Source organism: Batrachochytrium dendrobatidis (assembly GCF_000203795.2).
Source record: "Batrachochytrium dendrobatidis JAM81 unplaced genomic scaffold BATDEscaffold_10, whole genome shotgun sequence".
NCBI classification, from domain to species: domain Eukaryota; kingdom Fungi; phylum Chytridiomycota; class Chytridiomycetes; order Rhizophydiales; genus Batrachochytrium; species Batrachochytrium dendrobatidis.
Window position 1 is genome coordinate 482,230 of NW_006281108.1, and position 24,042 is coordinate 506,271.

General features: G+C 39.2%; 9 protein-coding genes across 9 annotated transcripts; 5 read left to right on the forward strand and 4 right to left on the reverse strand.

Moving 5' to 3' along the window:
- Positions 1 to 1,133: 1,133 nt before the first annotated feature.
- Positions 1,134 to 3,133, forward strand: BATDEDRAFT_35667 (uncharacterized protein; the record flags this gene model as incomplete). Its single annotated transcript, XM_006680719.1, has 2 exons — positions 1,134 to 1,155; positions 1,287 to 3,133. 2 exons carry the CDS (start codon positions 1,134 to 1,136, stop codon positions 2,807 to 2,809), a joined length of 1,545 nt encoding a protein of 514 aa, XP_006680782.1. The 3' UTR covers positions 2,810 to 3,133.
- Positions 3,134 to 4,821: 1,688 nt separating this feature from the next.
- Positions 4,822 to 6,396, reverse strand: BATDEDRAFT_13136 (uncharacterized protein; the record flags this gene model as incomplete). Its single annotated transcript, XM_006680575.1, has 7 exons — positions 4,822 to 4,910; positions 4,999 to 5,115; positions 5,200 to 5,276; positions 5,379 to 5,475; positions 5,550 to 5,580; positions 5,675 to 5,947; positions 6,217 to 6,396. Coding segments are annotated over 7 exons (864 nt in total), but the record flags the coding sequence as incomplete, so codon positions are not given.
- A 2,479-nt stretch (positions 6,397 to 8,875) lies between these two features.
- On the forward strand, positions 8,876 to 10,361 carry BATDEDRAFT_37251 (uncharacterized protein). The gene is made up of 3 exons (XM_006680748.1): positions 8,876 to 9,042; positions 9,145 to 9,357; positions 9,519 to 10,361. Exons 1-3 carry the CDS (start codon positions 8,934 to 8,936, stop codon positions 10,220 to 10,222), a joined length of 1,026 nt encoding a protein of 341 aa, XP_006680811.1. The 5' UTR covers positions 8,876 to 8,933; the 3' UTR covers positions 10,223 to 10,361.
- Positions 10,362 to 10,860: 499 nt separating this feature from the next.
- BATDEDRAFT_35669 (uncharacterized protein) lies at positions 10,861 to 13,447 on the forward strand (the record flags this gene model as incomplete). The annotated part of the gene is made up of 4 exons (XM_006680720.1): positions 10,861 to 11,059; positions 11,496 to 11,608; positions 11,764 to 12,507; positions 12,607 to 13,447. 4 exons carry the CDS (start codon positions 10,861 to 10,863, stop codon positions 13,354 to 13,356), a joined length of 1,806 nt encoding a protein of 601 aa, XP_006680783.1. The 3' UTR covers positions 13,357 to 13,447.
- Positions 13,448 to 13,603: 156 nt separating this feature from the next.
- On the reverse strand, positions 13,604 to 15,185 carry BATDEDRAFT_35670 (uncharacterized protein; the record flags this gene model as incomplete). The annotated part of the gene is made up of 2 exons (XM_006680721.1): positions 13,604 to 13,631; positions 13,783 to 15,185. 2 exons carry the CDS (start codon positions 15,183 to 15,185, stop codon positions 13,604 to 13,606), a joined length of 1,431 nt encoding a protein of 476 aa, XP_006680784.1.
- Positions 15,186 to 17,219: 2,034 nt separating this feature from the next.
- BATDEDRAFT_37252 (uncharacterized protein) lies at positions 17,220 to 18,223 on the forward strand. The gene is made up of 2 exons (XM_006680749.1): positions 17,220 to 17,318; positions 17,450 to 18,223. Exons 1-2 carry the CDS (start codon positions 17,235 to 17,237, stop codon positions 18,026 to 18,028), a joined length of 663 nt encoding a protein of 220 aa, XP_006680812.1. The 5' UTR covers positions 17,220 to 17,234; the 3' UTR covers positions 18,029 to 18,223.
- A 936-nt stretch (positions 18,224 to 19,159) lies between these two features.
- Positions 19,160 to 20,408, reverse strand: BATDEDRAFT_26574 (uncharacterized protein; the record flags this gene model as incomplete). Its single annotated transcript, XM_006680640.1, has 5 exons — positions 19,160 to 19,274; positions 19,359 to 19,455; positions 19,542 to 19,752; positions 19,908 to 20,221; positions 20,303 to 20,408. The coding sequence occupies 5 exons, from the start codon at positions 20,406 to 20,408 to the stop codon at positions 19,160 to 19,162; spliced, it is 843 nt and encodes a 280-aa protein (XP_006680703.1).
- A 186-nt stretch (positions 20,409 to 20,594) lies between these two features.
- Positions 20,595 to 21,684, reverse strand: BATDEDRAFT_13009 (uncharacterized protein; the record flags this gene model as incomplete). Its single annotated transcript, XM_006680560.1, has 3 exons — positions 20,595 to 20,890; positions 20,971 to 21,358; positions 21,457 to 21,684. 3 exons carry the CDS (start codon positions 21,682 to 21,684, stop codon positions 20,595 to 20,597), a joined length of 912 nt encoding a protein of 303 aa, XP_006680623.1.
- A 1,678-nt stretch (positions 21,685 to 23,362) lies between these two features.
- BATDEDRAFT_26576 (uncharacterized protein) lies at positions 23,363 to 23,771 on the forward strand (the record flags this gene model as incomplete). Its single annotated transcript, XM_006680641.1, has 2 exons — positions 23,363 to 23,443; positions 23,535 to 23,771. 2 exons carry the CDS (start codon positions 23,363 to 23,365, stop codon positions 23,769 to 23,771), a joined length of 318 nt encoding a protein of 105 aa, XP_006680704.1.
- Between the last annotated feature and the right edge of the window lie 271 nt (positions 23,772 to 24,042).

A 24,042-nucleotide genomic window follows, 5' to 3' on the forward strand; every position in this document is an offset into this window, starting at 1 on the left:
ACCAAGGTGTTGTCACTAAGCAGTGAGATTTATCATTCGAGTAGCAATTGTCAAATGGTCTGTTCACCATTCTTTTTAATTTCGTATTTAGAAAGAGGGTCGCCTTTCTGCAAGACTAGAGTGCCTTCTGGACCTGCAGTTCAAATAGAATTCAAAACGGATTAGATAACAAGTTTAGACTCTTGATGCTTTCCATTCATGACACTATCATGAAATCTCGAATGGTTCTAGTAATAAATTACTAGAGTTGGTGTATGCAAGATCATTGTATAAAAACTTACGTTGTAGCATCAGACGCTGACGGGAAATGGTATATTTAGGTTCTATAGTAGATCAGTTCAAGCCATCAGTTTACAAATATCTAATACGCTGATCAACAGTATACCCAATCTCGAGTTGGCGTATAAAAACAATTTTTTCCCATCCATTGAATGGTCACTTTCTGGAACCCCTTGTTGCTCTCAACCCAAAGTAGCTGCAATAGCAGTTATGAAAGTATGAAAAAATGTTACTCATACCAGCTGCAGCAATGGCTTTACAAATATCATCAACGTATCCATTTGCAAGATCAAGCTCGAGTTCCTCCAGAAGAACGCTGCCGTTCTTTGTAGTGACAGTTGTCATGCTAGACTAAAAACAAGTTTGCAAAGAGGAAGAATTGAATCAACGTTTTGTATTTTTATTCGACTTGCAGATCCAAGCCATCTTTTTGAAAGAATTGTTTGGATTTAAATGTCTTGTGAAGCCAGCTCATGCATTATCCAAATGATCGCAGTGTAGCTTATGCATGCTCAAATCTGGTAACTGGCTAGTCTAAAAGAGCAAAGGATTCGAGTGTAAAGAGTCAATTCTTCAGCATGGATATGCAGCAGAAGCATTACCTGTCTTGTACTGAGGGGAATATGTGTATTGGTAAAGCAGAAGGGGTGGTACAGTAGTGTTGGATTCCTTTCACTTCAAGGTCGATTGTTACCCCCACACCTTGTCTTAATCCACACCAACATAAAACACGTGCTTTAAGCATCCATGACTGAAGCAGTTGAAGTGGATCGTTATATTACAATCAGTAGCTGTTCAAACTGTCTGCTCGAATCATATAATATTTTCCAGCTTAACTGTTATTCTGTATTAAAATGCTCTCCAAAAGAGCTCTGAGTAAGTGTCTTGTAGAAACTGATTAGACAATGAATGAACAGTATAATGCGAGAATTCCAATTCGTATACATGAAATTATGCTTATTACAAAAATACTCGAGTCTAATCGTAATCACTGCTTACTTTATTAGATGGGTGTTGCTACACATCTACAATCAATCCACCAGTTGTTGGTAACCCTGAATTCTCTATCAACGTCACGGTCATCTCAGCTGATATCCTGGGAATTGCACCTGCTCCAGTTGTCACCATCAACTTTCCCTGGGAGTTTGAGATTGCTCAGCTGCCTTTATCTGCTGTTGATAGTGTATTCTGTCAACCACCAACATATGTCGAAAATGCGCAAATCAACTGCACAACTAGCTCTACATCCATGTTTTCGGCCGTACTCGGTATCACAACGACAGGTGTTCCAACAAACCCACTTTCAGTGTTTTTAAAGCCCAATGGAGCACCAGATTTAATCGAAGAGTGCGTTTTTGCAGTGTCTTGTACACCCTCGATTCCTCCAGGAAAAACTCCCCCGCTCACATTACCACCCACAACAAACTCGACCGATTCCACACGAGGCTCTACCAATAACACTGATTCATCCCCCTTGGCAAAAAGCCCATATCTACGTACTGATCAGATATCCACAATCATATTCTCCACCATTGGATCTATCCTGTTCGTTGCTCTGATCATCATGATGTGTTGCTGGAGAAAGCATCGCCGTCGTGAACAAGAATCAGAAGCACTTTATCGCAAAGGTGTTTTGTCTCTAAGCAATAACAGAACAAGCACGACAGTAGAACTTACTACAGCAGAACAGCTCATGGCAGCACAGATCGCTGAACGTCTTGCACGTCAGTATGGCGGAGACCAAAACGCCCCCATCATAAATGTATCCCAAGCTACACTTTTACGTGAGGGGCGGTCAATAGCACCGCAGCCAGAAAGTCGCGACTTGTCCGAACTTGCCAATTACCAATCTACACGACCCAAGAGTCTCGATAGCAAGTCATCGACACCATATAGTGAAAAATTTCCTCCTCCAATCCGTCATAGTGTTATTCAGTTTGGAGACTTGCTTGATCAGTTTCAAATGCCGCAAGGACGCGAAATGCCTCGTCCTAGTGTCAGCAGTGCAGGTGGAAGCGTATTTGATATGCGTAGAATGTCACTTATCTCAAACAAAGCAAAGGATGCTGATGGTGCAAAGATCAAAACGGCTCATTATTCCATGGCTGCAGATTCAGTCAGAACCATTGCTCCTGTGATGGAAACCCCAGATTGGACCGGTGCTTCAAATTCCGATGATATTCCACCTATGCCTAATGAAATTAAAGCTCAAAAAAGCCAAACAAGCACAATGGTTCCGGCTAAAAGCATAGATAGCCAATTGGCCGAAAGCACTTCAGACTCGTCAGATACGCATATTTTATCTAACATGATTGAATCCCCAGAATCAAACGCTTGGAAACACAAAAGCAACTCAACTGCAAGCCCACCAACAAATGGACACGCAGGTCCTTCTGGTATTGTTATCACCATGCCACACTCTTCCCATGACGAATCCCTAGATGCCTTTTCCGGCTCATTCTATGCAGATGATGATGTAGACACTCCTTTGTCAACACCCTTACTTTCCCGTGCACACAATCGCACCTAGCTATAATATTTTACCAATAATAAACTGTGCATATCTAAATATGTACTGTATGGTCCTGGGCATCATACTTTAGAAAATAAAAACAAGTGTGTCAATACGATTGTTTTCCCAAGAGTTGATTAGGATGGAAAGTTCAAGCTAACAAGGTATAATGCTACAAAATTCATTAAACCAGCTTAAACTTGGCTGCCAAACACTTTACAAAGCAAAAATATCTAATAGCATTTTTATTAATACGAATCCCGCTATTTCCATCTAGCTCAGCATACACTTTAATCAAACGAAAAATACTTCATTAAACGTAATACCTCACACATTGGTTGTTTTAAAAGATGGCCAAACACAGCAGCCCTCATGCAGTTTAATAGTACATATCAAAGTGAAAGCTGCGATAGAATTTTGTTGCAAACCTTTTTGTAGTTCCACACACCTCCTGTCAGGCGTTTAAAGTGTACACCATGCAAATTCATTCTAGGAACTTTGCAAATCTCGATTTGGAAAGTAACCATGTTTGATTTGGCAGAAAACGTACCATTGCTGTGAATTGATCCGGTAGTAGACAATGATTTTCCTATAGTGGCCTGAGTTGCAGTGCGACTTGGACTTGCATGAGTAGATGCACCAGATGGAGCTCCTAAATCTATTTCGGTTCCTGCGTTGGAATGGACAGAATGACTATCTGCATCATGCGAATCGCGTTGAGCAAATCCTTCGTTTTCGGGTAGATTCCCTGAACCATACCCATCACCTTTTCCTGCCATTAGCATATCTGAAACATCCGCTTCACAGTGCACAATATACTTGTTTTCAGTAAACCACGTGGCGTTGCTGTTTTTGAGAACCTCGATCACTTGATTTAGAATTTCATCGGGGCTCTTGGACGATGTGGTAGAGACATTAAGAAACCATCCGCTTACAGCACGAAGATCTTCTTTTAGCTTTCCAGCAGCAGATGTTTTACGAGTAGAAGGAGTAGCTGGAGAACCAGAGGCATAAATTGATTGCACACTGCCGGTATTACTACCGAGATTGGAAATGATGCTATTTTTGTGCGTGATAGAGGTTTGACTTCCACCATATTTGGCGCTCGCTGCAGCAAGAATATTGGCTGGTACTGATTGGCGACGAAACAAATCTTTGTAGTCTACGCTGGGTTTAGGATCGTGTGTGTTTTTAGGAATACGAAGACTGCTAGCAACACCAATGTTTTCATACTTGCTTGGAAGGGGAGGAAGATCCTCTTTGCGGTTTACTGGGTATTCGTTAAGAAGAGCATGCGGGTGCATGACTCGATGAGGTTCTGGCTGTTTGGGAGAGCCAGCCGTATCCAAATTGGAAAGCGTAGGTTTAGCTTGGCGTTGAGAAGTTGAATAGTTTCCAAAAAGATTGTGCGAAGAAATATGATCTGCAGTTTGTTGGGACTCTGAGCGATCATGATGTACAAAAGTGCTAGGTTTAGGTATTCCAGTTGAAGTAGATGCTCTTCGTGACGAATCACATGTAGCCAACACAGGAGTGCTGTTATAATCCTTGTTTCTACTACCGACTGCTTTATTTTGTTCCTTGGCACATTCAGCTTGAGATTTTTGCAAATTTAGTTGCGATTGTAGTGTACTACCACTACCGGCCTCGTGTCGACTGATCTGGGTTACAGAATGACGCGAACCATTAGATTCTTCAGCCACGGGAACTGGTTTACTTATACTTGCAGACTTTGACAATGAACTTTCTTCTGGTTCCAAATGCACAGCGGGAGACTTGGGCTGCTGCCTTTGCCTTTCCTCACGCAATCGCTGCTGTTCTCGAGTAACCATTTCAAAAAGTAGGTAGTATGTTGCGCGAATAGGGTTCGGTTTTGTAAGATCTTGGTTTGGAGAAAATGCCAAGTGAATTTCTTCAAGCTTATATCCAAAAATTTGTAGACGATTTGTAATGTCTTTGGACAGCTTTGCTGGATCGTTGATGATTTTTCGAGGAGGAATATAGTTTTGGGGAATAAATTCGTAGTCTTCATTGACCCATGGGTGAGAAAGTACTTCTGCAAGAGTTGCACGTTTTTTGGGCTCCACAGTGATTAGTCTACCAATCAGATGTCGAGCATCTTTAAACCATATTGGATAACAATTGTTAGATTTGCACATGTATTGAGCTAAAAATGGATTGATACTAATAGACAAGACATAACCTACTTGGCATCAAATAATCCGGGCATTTATAGCTTCCAGTTGAAATTTTTTTGTACAACTCCTTCATATTGTCATCATCAAATGGCAAGTGTCCGCACAGTAGTGCAAACAAAATCACACCTAAACAGTAAATCATACATGTGAGTATATCCTTGCAATCTAATGAAATGAATGATCCTGCAGCATTTTCCAGCAGTATCTTACCAAGACTCCACATGTCAACCTCTGGTCCTTCGTACTTTTTTCCTAGAATCATTTCTGGTGCAGCATAAAACGGAGATCTAATTAAAAATAGTTTGCAAGATTGTTAAAATTAAAGAACAACATGCAAGTTGACTGCATTACTAAAATATTGCTAAATATAAACGTTGACAAGATCTTACCCGCAAAATGTATCAAGTAGTCCATTTTGAGTAAAGTTATTTCCAAATCCAAAATCTATAATTTTGATACTTTTTTTGCTATCCAATAACAAATTTTCTGAAAAAACATGTTAGTATGCACACATTTGTTTTAGTTGGATAGTAATGTCAAAAACTACGATAAATGTGTACCTGGTTTCAAATCACGATGAATGACCGCATTCTATATTTTTGATCAATGATAGTATTTAGTTTTATACACTGAAATTCAAACCAGATGATAAGCGCCAATAGCTTGCTAAACCAAAATAATGTACCTGGTGGCAATAGTCTACAGCACTCAGTACCATTCTAAAAAAACTGCGTGCTTCCTTTTCCTTTACTCGTTTATGCGCCACAATGTAGTCGAACAGCTCTCCACCCACCGCATACTCCATGACAATGTATATAAAGTCGTTTGTTTCGACCACATCATGGACCTTGACAATATGTGGATGATTGAGCAATTTGAGAAACCTGATCTCACGTTGGAGGCGAGCTACTTGTTTGCCAGATTGAATTTGTGACTTTTCAATAACCTTGACAGCCACCTAAAGTCATTGAATCAGTGTTTACAACAGGAAATACCATGAGAATCACACTTGGTTGTTAAATTAAATAGACAATACTGCAATCCATTCCATCAATGCAGATAGAATCAACCCATCTCTGCTTGGATACCCTGTTTGGTTTCCATGCTTGATCAAGCTTGGGATAACGCGTTTGTTATCAAATGGAAAAGGTGGCAGGTATCAAGACTGCAATCCTCCACTCCAACTCTCTGCGACTCTGGAAATGTACACGAAACAAATTGCAATACCTTTTCATCTGTTAATGTATGAACACCAAGACGGACTTTGCCATATGTTCCCTGGCCAATAGTTTTTTCTAAACGATAATTTCCAACAGTGATCTCGCTGTCAGGAGCATCAGATTTGAAATTCAATGCATGACGAGTTTGCGAGGCTTCTTTTTGTGAATGTGCGACTGCGTCGCTCATAATTGTAATGTACTAAAAGTGTTTGTAATATCCGAGTTACTATACTAATTATGCAAAAAACAATAAATTAAATCAATGACTTGTTTAGACAATATTTGTGTAGTGGATTTGAAAATAGTGTGGAGAATTCAATATGCAATTTTCCAATACATATTACCTTGACACAATATGAATACAAATAAGCTTTTGAATAGCGCTGATGAGTAAAAGTGTACTAGACACTTGAGCAGCTGATGACTGATCAGTAGATGGATACCCAGAAAAGACTTGGAGCGTAGTATTGATGAAGACTATACCGAAATTCCACTTGGAGCGTGATGGTCAACTTTCACACTGGATTCAGCTGTTATTAGTTACGTCAAGTTTACTGGATCAAGTATTTTGTTTATATAAATAGAATGTAGTTACTATTAAGATGGTTTAAAAATTACAGCTGTCAAGCAGCTCTGGTACTATAATAATCAAGATATATTAACTATCAGTATCAACTACGTAGGTAAGTGTATTACGAACGCGATTTCAATGATAATAAATAACAAATTGAAATTTCAAAGATCCGTTTTACAGTTGTATTTATCTTGCAGTTATTGCTTTTCTTTGGAATAAGCAATGGTTATATATCTGCTGTGTCTTTCTACTAGAAATTAACCGTTTATTCCATTGTCACTCTCTACATCTGGAATCATATGTCGTACAAAACCGCCTTTTATTAAAGTGATTGTTGGCAGGTTTAACAATGAACAATACAAGAGCTTTATACCTCGCGACATTATGTTTGTCGAACGGTTGGCAGACCATGCTTAATCATTGAATTTGCGACTTTATCAATAAGATGTTGTCTGGAATCAATAAACGTTAGAAAATCTTGAAATATCAAGCCATCTGCAATTTCCTTGACCTCCAAATACAATGACCATTGTATGATGCCACAGAATCAAATTATAGTCTTAAGCTGAGATTGTTTTCATTTGGCATAACCATACATTGTACGATCGACAAGTTTAAAATCGGATATCAAGTTTTTGTTTTCAATACAACTTTGTGCAAACTCATGTATCGTAAAAACTTGGATACGTTTGTGTTTTAATTCAAGAAAAGGTTGCACGTCTCAGGAATGCAACAGTTGTTTCCATGCCGATCACCATTAAAAACACCAACCCATTCTAAAGAGCTTATTGGACATAATATTGTCCAGTAGATTTTACACTAACCATTTCACGAGACTAGCTGCTTACCATGTGCTCTTGTTTAGTGTTCCATTCTACATGAATATGACTGTAAATGAATCAACTCCAGGCATTTATAGCAGGACAAAGTATAGCTTGGGATCATGGCACCTGATGATACCATTATGGATTTTTAAAATTGCTAATTTGAACCTGCCAATGAATTTACCATTGACCATTTGTGCAGATACATTCGTTTGAACCGAATTAGATCAGACAAGATATGCTGGCAGTATGTATATTTTAGTCAGCAGCAGTCTGAGTTTTGAGCGTATTAGAGTCGGTGGATGTAATAGGGGTAATATTGACATACTTTTTTTATGAATAGCAAAATACTATTGAGGGTATATTATGGTAGATTTCCTTTAGATTCATATCAACATACCAATAAGATTAGATGTCCTAATGTGCCAATATCGCTCTTCAAATATAGAAAACACTTCACTTGTCCATAGTATTGCCAAGCAACTTACCATTTTATTTACTGCAACACCCAACATCTTTAAACACTTGATGGGCCAGACATGCTTTTAATTACTGCTGAAGATTGTATATCAGATAAGCAATCGCGTAGGCTTGAACCAATATACCCATGAAAACAAAGGATGTGAGAACGAGGGAAAATATTGTTTGGTTATATAGAAAGGTTCTACTTTCATCACATTTCTGCAAGCATTCTGACGGCATCAAGCAGGTTGCTGTTGCATCCTTTTTAAAATGAGTTTTGATTAGTAAAACTGCGATTGCTTCAGATTAGCGTACAAACTGTATAGATGAAATGCCAAGCCTCGTGTCAGAGCAAGACCAAAAGGACATTGTCATGTATTGAATCAAGAGGAGCAACAGGACGTTCACAAAGTCAGATTGTCGCCGATATATAAGAGACACAAGCGATAGATGATTCTGCCATTCAAATCAGCAGATGGAGTAATCTACAGATATTTGCAAAAGAACAATATTGTCAATAAAGAATTAAGCCCAACCACACAAGTATGGCGAATGAAATTTACGCAAGTGCTTTTCAAAAACATGATACACTGACTAATGGAACTAGGGTAAGCTAGCATGCTTGGTTTGGACCGTATTTTTGAACCGTATATATATCTAAATTATATAAATAAGAATATATGTTTCAAACTAAAGAATGAGCTGCTTGTTAGCTTGGTCGATAAGAAATCGGAGATTTTGGCTGTCGGCTGTCAAGGTATTTATTTGATATAATGAATATTCGCGCTTTCCTTGTAATCTGCACATCCAAACATACGTTTGCATTCTTTAATCACTCGTTCAACCACTATTTGTTACTGAAATATGGCCCGTATAATACCCAACATACCTACAGCCAGTTCCTTTACAGTGTTGCTACTAGCTCTACTATTCAGTAGCATTGTTTCAGCCGTTAATAGCACTGCCACGCCAGGTAATTTAACTTCTAGCAGTTCATCTAAAATCACTTGCCACTCCGCTCTTTGTAATTAGACTTGTGCCACAAACTGAAAATTACTGTTTTCATCCTCTGTAGCATATGGCGCACCAAAACCTACTGATGCCACTATACAAGACTCTGTTTATGGAGCTACTACTAGTCACCAAAAAAACATAGTAGCACCATGGCCATCGTCTGTTTCAAAAGAGCATCCCAACTTTACTGTATCTGATCATCCAGCCATGATGATGGATGGTGCTATGGCTCTTGCCAACTACAGCAGTCCAGCCGACGGTCCCCACCTTGTTGGTACGTATACTTTGCATTTCACCAATTTGCAAGTTTTTTGTAGATTTGATGGATTATAGATTCACCATGCTATTATAAACCTTGCTGCTCATCACTTTGAATCGACATTGCTATTTGATCATATATTTTACTGATTGAATCTATATTTCTTTTGAATTCAGACTTTTTCAACATTAATCCATACAATATTGCCACTGCTGTCATTCTCATTCTCAGTGGGATTTCATTTGCATTTAATGGCCATAGAATGTTTCGATCTATGCTTTTCATTGCAGGCTTTTATGTATTCTCAATCGTCACCCTTGTAGTCATAGGAGTTCTCGAATCTCGTAATTATATCACATTGGGCAGCAACCAGGAATGGATTGTTTTTACTGCGTGCATTATTGGTGGCTTGATTGGAGGAGGTATCTTTCAATGTCTTTGGAAACTTTCGTTTATGTTTATCGGAGCCATGCTTGGTGTAGCACTCGCTTCATTTATCTTGCAATTCTCCTTCTCCAGTGCTCTGCAAACGACTCCAGGCAGATATATTTTTTTTTCGGCAATGGCTATTGTCGGTGCTATCCTGGTGCAGCTTTTTGAAGTACCGTTGCTGATTGTGTCTACCGCGGTGGTTGGATCAGGTAGCTTTTTCGTAGGAATTGATTTTTTTGTCAAATCTGGATTCGGCCAGGCTGTTTATAATACTATTTTCCAACAAGCGATCGTGCCAGCAAGTAGTAACGCCGAGTATATTATGATGGGGATGTTTGTGTTTGTTGCCTTGTTGGGAATGATGGTCCAGTTTTATCATGTGAGAAATGGATCTGTGTCGAGTGCTAGTCCATATACCAATCGCAAGAATTACGTATCCAGCGTTTGATATACCAAAATCAGCTTTTATTTATAATCCACATTTATATATAATTGAATTGCAGCCGTATTTGCGTAAAATGAAACACAAAGTAGGGGTGCTGAAATACATAATAAACATTCAATTTCCAGTAGGAAGCACGACGAATATTTAGCCATTGTTTATGCCAAGGCAAGATAAACATATGTCACTTTACGGCAATACGGCTGTAATTTGGCTTTTTTATACATTTACATATCGTTTTAGCACCCTTAATTGATAACATGCTATCTCCATTTGTAATGGTTTAAAAAACTACTGGCTTTATTTTGTAGTGCAATAAATGTTGGATGGCTTATGTACTTGATGTGGTGTACTTTATCAACTGCTTGGCTATTGTAGAATATTTGGCATTAGCCAATAACTTGAACAATACTATTACTAGCTGTAAACGCGCCAACTTGTATTTAGTTTTATGAATAAGCATTTTGTTGTTCCAATTGGTAAGCCATTGATGTCTATTCAAACTAGAAAGCAGTATTTTGAGCAAAATTCAAACAACCGAAGCCTTTGTTAAACCTCGTGTTAATGTGGTCAGATTTGTAGTTACTTGAACTTCGCGACGTATCTGGTCAAACTCAATCTTTTCCTTCAACAACAAAAACATTATGGGAGAGTGGCTACTTTCAACAGCCAACAGTAGTGTTGCATGCGACCCAGCTGCTCATGTCGTGACAAATGAGCATGATCTATTTGTTCGAGTTTTGCTCATGCTGTTTATGATTACTGCTGCACTTAACTTGGCTCATTTTCTTAAACATAAAAATTTTACCTATATTGGAGAGTCGGCTGTCTATATTCTATTGGGTAAGACGATTTTATTTTGTTTATAAAGAGATATCTTGAAACTATCTGGTGTAAATGGTTTGAATGATTCATGTCCTATTGTTGAGTGTGCTTTTTGACTGACTCAAGTTACTCAAGTTACTCAAATACAAGCTTATGCATTATCTTGTATTGAGCTTGTAAAAGCGTAAACACTATTTAAACTGTTGATTCTATACTTCATCCTACCTTGAAATGATGTATTGATAGCTTTGGGTCAATATCCAATGCTTTAGAAGCTGCTACTTTGAGCCTGGTATACAATTCCTCGAGTTAAACCTTGTCGCTATATTAGACACGGTTGCTCGCGTTTTCAAACTTTGGTATCCAATTCCTCAGCATGGCAATTTCAAGTCAAATGCTCACTGATATTAACTACAGCCCTGTATATGAATTTTCTAATCTGTATTGTTTATAGGGCTATTGGTTTCTGCGGGATGGACATCCATGACGTATGACCCCGGAAACACGGCAATTCAACTCAACTCCGAGTTTTTCTCCCTTGTCCTACTGCCTCCCATTATTTTCGAGGTATCGACTTGAATTGCTTTGCTGAAAATTGAACACATAAGATTTGTCAATCATATTTCATTTCTTGCTGAAAATGAAATAGGCTCTAGATTTACAAGCGTACTAACGAATGCTGCTATTAAAATCTCTTTCAACTTTTATAATTTATAATCTAGGGTGGATTTAATCTTCAACGCAAGTCTTTTTTTAGTAATATTATCCCGATTCTTAGCTTGGCTCTTTTTGGCGCGTTTTATTCGACGTTTGTTACTTCTGCCATCATGTGGGGCTTCTCACAGCTGATTATGGATAGTGGATGGACTGTGATTGAATCTCTTGTGTTTGGTGCTTTAATTTCTTCAACCGATCCTGTTACCGTTTTATCACTTCTTCCTGCCAATGTTGATCGTCGTCTCTATATGTTGATTTTTGGTGAGAGCGCTCTCAATGACGCTGTTGCCATTATCCTCTATCGCTTTTTTACCGGCCTTCAAGCAGAGGCAGCTGATCTTGGCGTTCTTCCCTTTTTTGTTTCTGTTCTTACCTCATTTGGTGTATTCCTCGGTTCATTTTGCGTTGGTGTTGTTATTGCTCTCATTTTTGCCAAAATCACAAAGCACGTATGGATTACAGGATACGACGGTGCCATTTACGAAATGGTCATGCTGATTATTTTTGCTTACTCGAGCTACTTGCTTGCAGAAGTGTTGTCTTTGACGGGAATCATTAGTGTCTTTTTCTGTGGAATTACCATGTCGCATTATGCATACAGTAATTTGACTGAATTGACTCAGCGTACGATGAAGGTCACGATTCGAATGATTAGCTTGATGTGTGAGGGGTTCATTTTCTTATACCTTGGGCTTGGTCTAATGTCATTTGGAACTGTCTACGATCCAATTATTGTTGGCTGTGCAATTGTAAGTGCTTTTGAATTGTATTTGTAGAGTATAAAAATGCCAATTTGACTCACGCCATACTTGGTATGATTCCGATTGTTTTACACCATTTTGATTTAGCTGGCTATTCTTGTTTCTAGAACGCATGTTTTCGTTATTTGCTCGATCCAGCGGTATTTTCCCGGTCAGCAGTCCATTCCCTTTAATCAACAGACTCTCATGTGGTTTTCTGGTCTTCGCGGCGCAGTGGCATTTGCTTTAGGAGTCACCTTTCTTGAGCATCCCAACTTTACCAAACTTGTTAAGGACCAAATTTTTGGCACAACAGTTCTTGTTGTTGTCTTTACTGTGATTGTATTTGGTGGTCTGACTCCATATATGCTTAAATGGCTAAAAATCACATCGGATGATGATGGTCAAGGTGAGCATACTATGCTTCCAACTCATGATGCTGGTGCAGAAGCTGCTCGTCGCGCCAAGGAAGAAGAGAAAAAAGCCGAGGAAGAAAATACTATTACAGAGACTGATCTTGAGCAACCTGTCTTTGGATGGCTGTACCGACTTGATGCAAAGTATATTCGCCCACACTTTTCACACAATGCAAAGGATCATATCCAGGCTTTGGCTGTGATTCATCGTAGGGAATCAAAAATTGAATCTCGACAGGCTTCAATGATGGACACTCATGCTCATATTCGGTCAAGTTTCCATAGCATTTCTGGGTTCCAAAATACTGTTCAATCGCCTTCTACTTACTCGGCAAAAAAGGCTGAAGTAGCTCAAAACGACGAGTTTGATGATCAGGCCAAGTTGATTGATAAGACTACACACGCAGAAGAGATTGCTCTTGAGGCTATCAATCTGAATTAGGAAGCAGTTCGTTCATTAATTTATCAGCTTCGTTTTGAACAATGGTTTTTTACTTTTCATTAATTGATCTTTTTATCGTTTCCGACTTTTTAACTTTTAGAATTAACTACACAAAAACCTTATTTTATTCCTGTTAACAAAGTATGCAGTTGGAGAGTTGATTGGAGATTATAAAACTACACAAATATCACTTGTAGAGTGTTTACGAGGTTCCTATTGAATAGGTTTGAGCTAGCCAAAAATTACATCATTTGTGAAACAGCATGGTTACCAGCCTACTAATTATAATCCAAGAGCGATAGGTTGGCTTAGTATTTTGTCTAGCAGTGGTAATATTTGAAACACACACACCAAAGTACAATGGTTATAGCTATTCATTTCTTGCTAGTTATATATTACAGATATATTGCAGAAGATTAGAACTACCTGCCAAAATGGGGAATATTGCGAAGTTGATTAATGGAATATTCTAGATGAGCAAGGTCATCAATTGAATCGGTAATATCGTTTGGACGAATATGCTTGATCTGGGAAAACGGTAGCAGATTGCCATTGCTATCGAGTAACAATGCCTGCAGCTTTTCTAACTGAGCTTCAAAACAGGCACAAAAAACCGTTGACAATGGAAATTTTGCTATCGAGTCGATGAAGCTGGACAGGGGAGTATTGAGAGAGCTGACAAACGGAGAGTAGGGCAAATGATCGGACGTAGGAGATACTGGTGTGTTTAAAACGGGATCTGAGAAAGAGTGGTTATGCAAGGTTTGCTGATTATTTTGACTTTGAAATAAAGTAACTGCCGATTGTGATTGGATGTCAGAACTCTGATATGTGCCGAGATGGTCGACGTGACGATCCAACACAGTGGCAGGTATATCAACAATGCTACGAGGTAAATCACAATCTGGTTCAAATGACTGATCAGATGAAAGGTTTGGCTGACATAGGATATCCATGTTCATAAAGTAATCAGAAAGGAATAGCAGTCGTTCTCTCAGAACTGGCCCTTCACGATATGTAGGGTCTAATGCTGTAAATAAAACCTGGTTTGAAGAATCAGAAATTAAACGAGATGCTCTTCTGGATGATTGGTGAGGATATTGAACGGCTTGGTAGGACCAGCCGAGTCCAAGAGCATCTGAAGTGGTTGTGTCAGTAGGTGTATCGGCTACTGACAGAGTATTGTCACCACCAGACTGCTCAAGTGTGATGAATGGCAATCCATTTGAAAAGTGAACATCGTCAATATCATTGTCCATATAGTATCTATTATAGCCACCACCCGACTGATCGTCTTGGTAACTGAAGCCACTTTCTTCATTTGTATGAAGCGACAATAAGCTCTCTGGAGGATCGTATGCGATTGGCGACGATACAATTGTAGCTGTGGTGGTGTAGTGGGGCTGATGATTCTGTTCAGCAGGATACTGGCTAGAACGGTGACCATATACTGCATACCGTCGTCTTATTCTACTCTGCTGGGCTTGTAGCCCATCAATGGATCGATGACCACTAGGGTCATTGACTACTGTTTCTACTGAAGAGTATGACCTTGAATTTAGAAATAGACGAATGTCGTCGGCATCAAGTGGATAGTCAAACCGACCAAGTTCGTCATCATCCTCATCGTCCTCGTCATCTTGGACATTGTCATCATAAACATGACTGTTAAGTGGAGGGATTGATATTGTAAATGAACTGTAGCTCGATAGTTGGTTATTGGAAATATATGTAATTTCAAGTGCAGAATTGTGATCAGGAGATTGATCCGATAGCTGCGGAGAAGATGAGTTGGTTTCTGACCTATTGTAATAGTGATCAATAGGCATTTGATGATTTGCAATAAGATTGGATAGCAAGTTTGATGGACATCAACTATTGAATTAGAGCAATCAGTCACGTGAGTAAAAACTGAAAGCAGACCATTGCAATCTATTTTAGAACTCATGGCTATATTCACGCCAAATGGAATATTAAGGGTCAGTGCATCATAAACAGTCAGTTATTGAAACAGCCAAATCAAATCTCTGGTTTCAAACTTGATTGTACAATGCATGCCAAATGAGAACAATCTCGGCTCAACTATAGTTTGTGAGCATCACAATTTTTAACAGGAAAGCATAGCAGATATTTGACTCTTGTTTATTCCAAAGCAATGACTGCAAGAGTTTTATTTTACATGAATACGATTGTAAAACTGACTCGATGACGCATGCTAATTCAAGTTTAATTCATCTATTCTGTAGCTATTTATCTAGACACATCAATGGTTTAGTGAGAGTCTTGAATAATACTTTACCGTTTTAGAGTGATATCTAGTTATTCAAGATGGAATAAAACAATCAGTCCAAAATACCAACAATTGCAGTAACTTGTGTTTAGCCGCAAGGATGCTGAACAGACTTGGTGGTTTCACGTGAAACCAATAAACTTGTATACAAATGGCATTGAAATACAAAGTATTTTTCATTTGCATTTGCATGTGCACTAATTCCAGCCCTCTGTATATTTGTATTACAACATCATGGCTTGAAACAGTGGCTCTATATCTTCACATGTCAGACACGATATTACTGCTGTTTTGTCAGTATATCAGATGCTTGATCCAAGACATTGATCTGCCGTAATGCTATATTGTATATATCTAGTGACAGTTTAACTCGATAATATGTTTACAAAACCATACAATCAAGTGGCTGTATGATGTTGATTTTCATTTGCAATCACATTGATGTAAATGAGACCTTTCATGTTTATCTTGCTTTGAAATAAGCATAGAAAGTATCTGTTGTGCCTCTCTACTAGAGACTGACTGCTTATCCAATTGACAATCCTTGTATCTGGAATTATACGCCGTATAAAACCATTTTTTATTCAAGTGATGGCAGGGTTTAGGAATGAGCAATATGGAGATCTATACCTCGCGACATCTGTTGTTAAGCGGCTGACAAGCCATATTTAATCAGTGAATTTTGCTAGTGGTTTCAGGGACACAATTCTATTCAGTAAATTTGATATGAACTGAAACCGTCATTGTATAAGACTGTCATAGCTTGACTCTTGTTTGGCATTCCACTTTACATGAATACGGCTGTAAACTAGTAGAGCGCACGTGCAAATCCAGTTGTTCCAAATTGCACAAAAACTATAAAATAGCCGTTAAAACCCATTTTGGATTATAAATCTGCAATAGTCATCATTGGACTTTTCTAGCTGTATTCCTACTCCAATTACCGCATATATTCAAGGTTTGCTTCATCACTCTCCAATCTTTTCTTTCTTCTTTACTATTGCGTTTTGCTTAGTGCAGCGGCCTTTTATACTATGTAATGCACTGATGTCGTATTTGCACTGGTACAAGTCAATTTTATCAATCTGCTCGTTGAGTCAGCATCTACTGCCATAGCATGTTAATTTAAACCAAACAAGCTGTTGTATTCTGATCTATAATTTGCTGGCTGTATATTGTATACCCTTGTCAAACCACTTGTTCAAACAAGCTAAATTGAATCTGGTTGAGTTCTCTATTGAACTACTTCAAGTACTGTAGCTGACTGAAGAAACAGGTTGCTTAAAGTAGGGTTGGTGAAGCACAGCCATACTGTCATGCATGCTATAAGTTTCTATTCATTGCTTTGCAGTAACCACCATGCACAGCAATGATATTCATTGTCCAAAGTCTATCATTTAAATCTCTTTTGCTAATATATTCAGGGCAAAGACTTGATAGTTGGTTTAGACTGGTATACTTTGTATCTATCCAGACTCGGCAATAACTTGAATCTGGCATTTCCCTGACAGTCACCGCTTTCAAATCAAGCTTACATTTGCTGTTTTACCTAACATTTGTATCTGTCATTTTCTATTCAGATCAAAAGATGTCCTCCATGACCGATCGTGCTGTTGATGTTGCTCAAAATGTTGCCAAGACTGTGGAGCCATATGTCCCCACTATCGCCAAGGTAACTTGTTATATAGCTGTTTATTACTGTTTCATCCCATTGATTTCGCTATTTTACCTGGCTCTCATCTGACACATTATTGATATGACACACTACTTTGGATTCATCAATCTTGTACTCTTGGTTTACAGGATGCTGCTACCTATGCTGTCAGTACTGCTTCTTCAGCAGCGACTCTTGCAACTAGCACCGCTACCTCGGCATACAACTTTGCTACTGGCACTGCATCATCTGCCTATTGCTATGCTTCGCAGACTGTCAAGGTGGTCGTCACTGGTGCTACAACCACTATTACCACCTATACTCCCGGCCCTGTTCTCAATGCTGTCACCTCGGCCATTGATGGTGCAAAGGCCATTAGTCAAGATCCAGTTGGCTCTGTCAAGTCACATGTTCCTGTGATGGTAATTCATGCTGGCGAAAAAACCTACGAGATCATACATCCTACCTTTGACCGTGCTGCCCAGAGTGTTACTGCCGCAACTGGCTTTGTTGTCACCAAGGTCAACGGAACTGTCGAGTACATCACTGCTGTTCCTGCTGTGCATTCTTTAATTGAGCAGATTAATAAGCTTACCGCACCGGTTCTGTCTCGATTTGGTGTAAACAAGGGTGAAAACGGCGAGGTGGAGGCTGAGGGCATTGTTGGAGAAGTTCCTGTAGTCTCCGCAGCTCCAGAGATCCCAGAACCTGTTACCAAGGGCTATTAGACTAATTTGTTGCCAACCACTTACTCTTTCTCAATATATCAATATATATATGCTGGCTCATCATAAACTCGCCTTTTAAACATTACGATCCTTTGTTATTCTTTACAGCCGTATTCACGTAAAATAAATCACTTGTATTTATCTTGCATCCAGTCTCTCGGCTCCAGAATAAACAATGATCAAATATTCGTTATCTTTCTATAAGTTGATTGCTTTGGACATTCAAGTTTCTCAATGTCTGGAATTGCTTGACAGACGATTTATTCGAGTTGTTTTATGCAGGGTTTAAAAATCGGCAATATGGAACTCCAATCCTTGCATCGTTAAACAGTCGATAAACCATGTTTAATCGGACAGTTGTTTTGTGGAATAGAATCTGTCTGGAATAACATGCGTGTTTTGGAATGTTGCATATCGTTGTTTAAAAAGTCAATATTACCGCCTTTACAGTTCTCTTGATCAGTCTCAAAACACAGCGGCCATTATATGATGCAGCAATCAAGCTATAGCTTTGAACTGATATGTTTAGGCTTTGATTTCGCTTTTGCATAGCCATGCATTGTACGATCGCCAGACTCGTCCATTGCAATCCAGACATTGAATTGGTTTAGATATTCTCAATAAAGCCTAAACATATTTCTCGCCGATTTTTCTGTCATTCACAAGAAACTCCCAAGCCATCAATCAACGATTTGATGCGTTAGTTTGATGGCAATATATTACAAATTTCCACAAAAGTAGAAACTCATCGTAAAGACATGTTTCCAAAGGCACAATGTTATGTTGTTCAGTAAATGGCACCAATTCAACATTAGGCTGACCGTTTGTCATGCACTTTATCATTCCTGATTAATGTTTTACATGAATGCGGCTATAATGTGCATCACATTCTTTCAATTCTCCTGGCGACTATTTAGATTTTATTTTTGGAATTGCAATCTTGCTCGAGTATACTCATTTTCTAATCTGTTTACAAGGTGTTCTACGTTTGGAACATCAGAGATATTCATTACTCCGTGTCCTGCAGACCAGATATCTTTCCATGCCGATTTCTGTTTTGATGTATCTAGAACATTACAGCTAGGTTAGCCAAAAAATACAACAATCTTTGAACTCGGGACATTGATCTAATTACTTGCCCAGTTTAGAAAAGTCTTTGGCTTGCTCATGCAATGCGTGGTCTATTCTTTCTGGGTCAATCCCAACACGTTCCAGACTTGCGCGGAGAAAGTTGGCATGAACACCGCTGGGAATCATAAAGCAGACGATAGTATTAAAATCCAATATTCAAATTACACTAGAGTAGTATATATTGTGTAGTCCGTCTTACCTAATACCGGACGTGTAGATTGTTGGCAAAAACAGTGGTGCTGGACCAATCGATTCTGATACAATCATCTGCTTGTATTCTGGATCTGCTAGTGATTCTATTTACAGCAAAAATAGATTGTTGGCATTGGAATAGTAAGCCCAACACTAGGCCAATGTATATCCGACAATCAAAAGTAGATACCTTGAGTAGCAATGAATCGAGTACCCATGTAAGCCACATCTGCACCAAGAGATTGGGAAGCAAGAACTGCCTGGCCATCAGATATTCCACCAGCGAGACAGATCACACCATCAAATTCTCTTCGAAGTTGTGGGATGAATGCCATTGGTGAAGCTGCACCTGCATGACCACCTGCGCCTGCACATACTGCAATCAAACCATCTACTCCAGCCTGCTTCCACACAATCACTTGGATTAATTCGAGTTTACAGCCGTATTTGTGTAAAACCCAATATTTCGTTGAATATACACCACATGCATTCCATCATCCAACCATCTGTTTCTACTCTAATCAAATTGACAATCACACCTCAAAAAGCTACTAACCTTGATGGCCTTTCTTGCATGAACAATATTCGTCACATCGTGAAATACTACTCCACCATAGTCGTGGACAGCATCTACAACCTCGCTTGCTGCACCAAGAGCTGTAAGAACAAGTGGTACCTTGTGATCAACGATACACTTCAAATTGCCTTGAAGACGCTTATTGGATTTATGGACGATGAGATTAACGCCAAACGATGCTACAGAATAGGGATGTTTGGATTTGTTTGAGAGGGATGCTCGTATCTCGTGCAGCCAATCGTCAAGGATCTGGTCCGATCTAGCATTGAGCGCTGGGAGTGTGCCCAGGACTCCTATTGAATTGAAAGTTTAATAAAAATATGGACTGCGTAGAATGTGTCGAATCTCTATAAATACGAAACAGTCGAACCAACCTTGTCTGCAGGATTGAATTACTAGCTGAGGACCAGATACTAGAAACATGGGTGCAACAATAATAGGCAGCCGCAGTTGGCTCAGTATTTTATTTGCTTTTTTCATGTTAAAGTCAACTATTCAGATATGCGGTCTATCAAAATATAGATTTTGGATGAATGCCAAAATCTGATTGTCGAATCAATTATTCTAGTCCGCTGTGATGGATACTTTCAACTTGGAGTAAATAAAAATGTAATTCTTTATTACAACTGCATATCCAGTTGACTTGACCAAAACTACTCACCAGATTTAGAAATCAAACTCGTCCCTAAACATGGACACATCTGGTGATGCATCCACCCTATCAGCCATATCAGTCCGATTCATCAAAATAAATGTTCGTCGTAGTGAATCCCATAGCGTCAATGAAATATTGGCTTGGTTTTGATGATTCGTGCCATGCAAACTCAACGCACCCAAAAGGTGTTCTGCAGCTTCTTGATAGCACCCGATATTAAGACATCCAACACCCAAATTATACCTTGCGCGGACAAATGTGGGCTTGAGTTCTAATGCCTTGTGATATGCATCAATCGCTTCTTCGGCTATAGATTATGGAAACAATGTGCAAAGACAAGAATTTAGTGCGTCAAGTATATCACCAGTAAAGCCAAAGTGTACATACATCGTCCAGAATTAGCAAGGGTTGCACCCAGTCTGTTCCAGAGACGGTAATCATCTGGCCGAGCAGATAGGGCAGCCGTAAAGCAATCCACAGATTTGGTATAATCATTCATACTGTAAAACAAGAGTCCAAGTCCAATTTGAACTTCGGGATCAACCATTGACTTTTCTGTACCAACTGCACCCGCTGGGCCTTCATTCGCCGCTGCTAAATACATGGACAAAAGCTTATTATGAAATTCTTGAGTAGGATATACCACATAGGGCTGTTGATCGGCTGCCAGTGAAGAATTTTTTGCAATCTCGGGGTATTTTGTTGCAAGCCAGCGTTCAAGTGTGACATATGCTTGCAGATCTTGCTTTTCATTCGTATAACTTACGGCAAGACTCTAAAACAGGCGTAGTTGGGTTATTTCATAGTAATTGATTCCCGTTAGAAAGCTATATTATAGATAGTGTAAAGTTAGTGCCAGCATGCGTTACTTACAATGAGAGCAGATGCATTTGTCGGATCTTCTTGAACAGCCTTTTGCAAAGCAGCAATAGCAGCCAGTTCCTTTTCATTCTCTGCCTGAACATTTCCCAAATTCATCCAGGCAAGGGTGTCATTCGAGTCTCGTTGGACAGCAGCTTCAAATGCCAATGCAGCATCAGATAAACTCCCTCGCGTCTGCACTAATTCCATACCAATCCCACGTGGATCTGGATGGTCCATATACTTGTTGTGTTTTTCAAACACATATGGCACAAGCGGTCCTGATATCGGGTCTGGATCAATCATCTCACTCAACGAACCTAGCCCGTCTCTATCTGCTTCATTTAAAAGTCTATCTCTACCCAGCATAGATTCAAATTCGGCATTCCAGTCCTTGGTTGAATTGATGTTGGCGCCATTGCCCGCAATGTCCGTACCATATAGAGAGTTTGAATATTCAGCTGATTTCCAGACATCTTCAAACGTACTCTTCCACTCTTGCTCGTCTGTGTCTTTGGATATAGGTTCTTGTTTCAAATGCTTGTGAAATTCATTTTCCCAATCAAGCTGACTCGCTGGATCAAGTACAGAATCATCCAGATTGCAGTGTTCTTGACGAATAGAGCTGCGAACTGCATTAAACTGCTCATTCCATTGCTGCTCAAAAGCATCACGCTCAGCCTTTGAGACCTCTGGATGAAACATGGCATTGTTAGCACTCTCGTTAAATTGAGCAAAATCTGTATTCCAATTTGGATTTTTAAAATGCTGCTGGAGCAAAGGATCTTGAGCACAGGCAAAAGCTTGTTCAAATTCGGCGCCATTGAAATAGGATTGAGGATTTTGTAAATGACGCATATGGGCCTCATTAGCAAATTCATCAGCCCAAATATCTCCAGGTTTGTCAGTATGAGGTACGTTTTTGATCGATTGCTCTAATTCATGGCGGAGATTATGGAATTCAAAGGTGCTGTTGGATCCCTGTGGCATTCCAAGAAACTCATCCATTGTGCCACCATTTGGTAGTTCCATCCTTCCAGCCTATTAAATATTTGATGGTCACCAGGTTAAAGTCATGCGTATTAGGATATGAACCGAATACGTTTGGAATTATTTGATCAGCATCATATTGTCAACTCAACACAACCGAGAGTTTGGTATTATGAAGCACTCGTTGGATCATATAGATTTAAACCAAATTAGACCTACTCTGGCGAGCTCATGCCTTGCATCTCTGGACCAGAGTGCTGGCACAGGCATTCGGGATGGCATGGTAGTTAGTCTGTCAGAATGCAAACCTCCTCCTCGTTCAGAGTTGTGCTTGACAAGATGGGATAATGAGTTTCCTGTATCGCATTCTGCTCCTCCTCCCACCAAAGCTCCTAATAACCCACTGGCTCCATCACCTCTGTTTGGATTCATTGTCGACAATTGAATATGAATGCAAGTTGCAATGAATTTCGTTGGCTGAAAACTGAATTTTGATGTTTGAACAAACACATCACAAAGCATTTGCCATCATTCACTAATAGCAACTGTGCGATTGTCTTGTCCGTCCAATCCTGTTCAAGTGTATTCTATCAAGCCAGCATTGCACTCTTTGTTGCATCAAAACATGACATCTTTCAATATAATATCCTTTATTTCTGCCATCTCAATAGCTAACCAAAATGAGCTGTTTCAATACCCACTCGAAACTATATTATAATAAAATTGCTTTTGTGCTATCATCGATCTTTGATTCAAGATTGAATAAAATCATGTTGGTATATCACAATCGCATGTATCTAGCATCCTGAGGATGGGCTTGAATGCAGTTGAACATTCGGCTATTATTCTTATTTACACACCATCTTGAAGTTGCTTCTTTACGACCTCGGCATTCGTTTATCTGAATAATATTGCTTTATCTGCCCCAATGTCTTCAAACATTTGTAGTCCAGCATCTACTGTCGACAAGTCATTCATCAAAGATACGATTATATCTGAAACGCCACAGGTCTGTCCAAATTTAATGATTATATTGTGTAGTAGAGCCATGATATTAATTTTATAGTTCAAACATCTATGCACGTATACAACCATATTAGACACTTTTGATTGATGTTCGTGAACCAAGCGAAACCAGCGCTGGTATGATTCCCACTGCCCACAATATTCCGGTTGGGTCCCTCCAATCAGCACTTGCTTTAAATTCTGAAGAGTTCCGCAAGCAATACCATTTTGACAAGCCAGATTGCAACAAGAACATAACAGTCTACTGTCGTTCTGGAGTTCGTAGTGCAAAAGCTGCTCAATGTTTTATGGAAAATGGGTATACTAGGTAAAATATGCCAATCACTATTTTTATATCAATTGTCAATGTTTCTCACCCAAAATCTCCTTTTTATTGTCCTTGATCATCAATAGCATTTTGAACTATTCTGGTGGTTGGAATGACTGGTCAAGCTAATCTCATTTGATATCTCTTAAAGTACACCACTTTGATTTTCAAGACAAATGAACACTTGATCAGTATTGCAATACTCTTTCAACAATCAAGATATCTATATTCACTGACTCATTATACAAGGTTTTGAGAGTTGTATCAGACACCAC